Source organism: Hevea brasiliensis, chromosome 5 (genome assembly GCF_030052815.1).
Source record: "Hevea brasiliensis isolate MT/VB/25A 57/8 chromosome 5, ASM3005281v1, whole genome shotgun sequence".
NCBI classification, from domain to species: Eukaryota; Viridiplantae; Streptophyta; class Magnoliopsida; order Malpighiales; family Euphorbiaceae; genus Hevea; species Hevea brasiliensis.
Window position 1 is genome coordinate 4,085,155 of NC_079497.1, and position 1,360 is coordinate 4,086,514.

The 1,360-nt window shown below is 40.2% G+C and overlaps 1 protein-coding gene across 1 annotated transcript; it reads right to left on the minus strand.

Annotated features, from left to right (window-relative positions):
- Positions 1-217: 217 nt before the first annotated feature.
- LOC131180039 (uncharacterized) lies at positions 218-1,360 on the minus strand. The gene has a single exon (XM_058147630.1). It carries the CDS (start codon positions 1,358-1,360, stop codon positions 218-220), a length of 1,143 nt encoding a protein of 380 aa, XP_058003613.1.

The window sequence follows — 1,360 nt, forward strand, 5'->3', positions numbered from 1 at the left end:
CGATTTGTCCTAGGCTGATGATATTGCTTTTCAATTTTGGTATATAATATACATTTGTTAGTGTTAAGTGTTCTCCATTTTTGCATTGGAATAACACTGAGCCTATCCCATGTATATTAATTACAGACTCATCACCGAATTTTACTTTACCAAAAATTGACTGATCAATTTCAGAAAAATAATTTATATCACCTGCCATGTGATTCTCGGCTCGATGTCAGTACCACCCGGCTTCCTTCATAAGACTTCCTCCTGTTGCAGCTACATATACTTCCCCTTCAGTAACTTCACAAGTTTCAATCATTAACAAAGAAGGTTCTTCAATGTAAATTTCTTCCTTCGAAACATTCAGCTCGCAATTCTCAATTAATAAAAGAGCCGATTCTACCTCTTCAGTTTCTGTCAAATTGGCTTGTTCATCTTTCTCTTTTGACAAGCACTCCGATGCAAAGTGTCCCATCTTTCCGCAGCCGTAACATTTAATTTTTGATTTGTCGAATTTCTTCTTTTGTGGTTTCGACTCATCATCACCGCCTCGGCTTGATTCACCACAGTGTCTTCCTCTACCACGACCGCGTCCTCCGCTTCTTCCTTCTCTTGAATTAGCAGAAGCTTTCTTGTTCTTTGTAGCCTCCTCTCTCGCTTTCCACTCAGTTCTAGTGAGAAGGAGTGTTTCGTCCGACTTCCCACCACAGCTAAGTAAGCGTTCTTCATGGGCTTTTAGTGAACCTATCACCTCCTCAACAGATTTGGTGGTTAGGTCACTGAATTCTTCTATGGCGGATACGATCTGTAGGAACTTGGATGAGACTGATCTCAACAATTTTTTCACTACCCTTTCTTCTTCTACAGTATTTCCAAGATTCCTTAATTTGTTGACAATGATTGTAAGCTTTCCTGAGAAATCATCAACATTTTCGAAATCCCCCATTCTCAATGCTTCGAACTCTCTCCAAAGCGTTTGAGATCGTACCTCTTTAACCTTGTCAGCCCCCTGGTTCATCATTTTTAGCATATTCCATGCTTCCTTGGCGGTCTTCTTTGCACCCAACTGAAGCAAGGTATCTTCCCCTATACCTTGGTAAATGGCAACCAATGCCATTTTGTCTCTGCGGCTATCAATTGAATCAGGTGACTCAATAGCATCCCATACTCCTTGAGCCATCATAAAAACCTCCATCTTTATAGCCCATGCTGCATAATTACTTTTTGTCAGCATAGGATATTTTAACGACACTGAACTTTCTTTCTCAGGGAACAAGGTTCCTGCTGCTGTGATAGAACTTTCTATCTTTGAGGCTTCCTCTTTTTCTTTTAACTCTCTCTCTCTTTCAGCTCTCTCTAATTCAATATGAGACAT

Excerpts from the sequence above, each read along its gene's own strand:
- LOC131180039 (XM_058147630.1), bottom strand. The coding sequence starts at position 1,360 with ATGTCTCATATTGAATTAGAGAGAGCTGAAAGAGAGAGAGAGTTAAAA.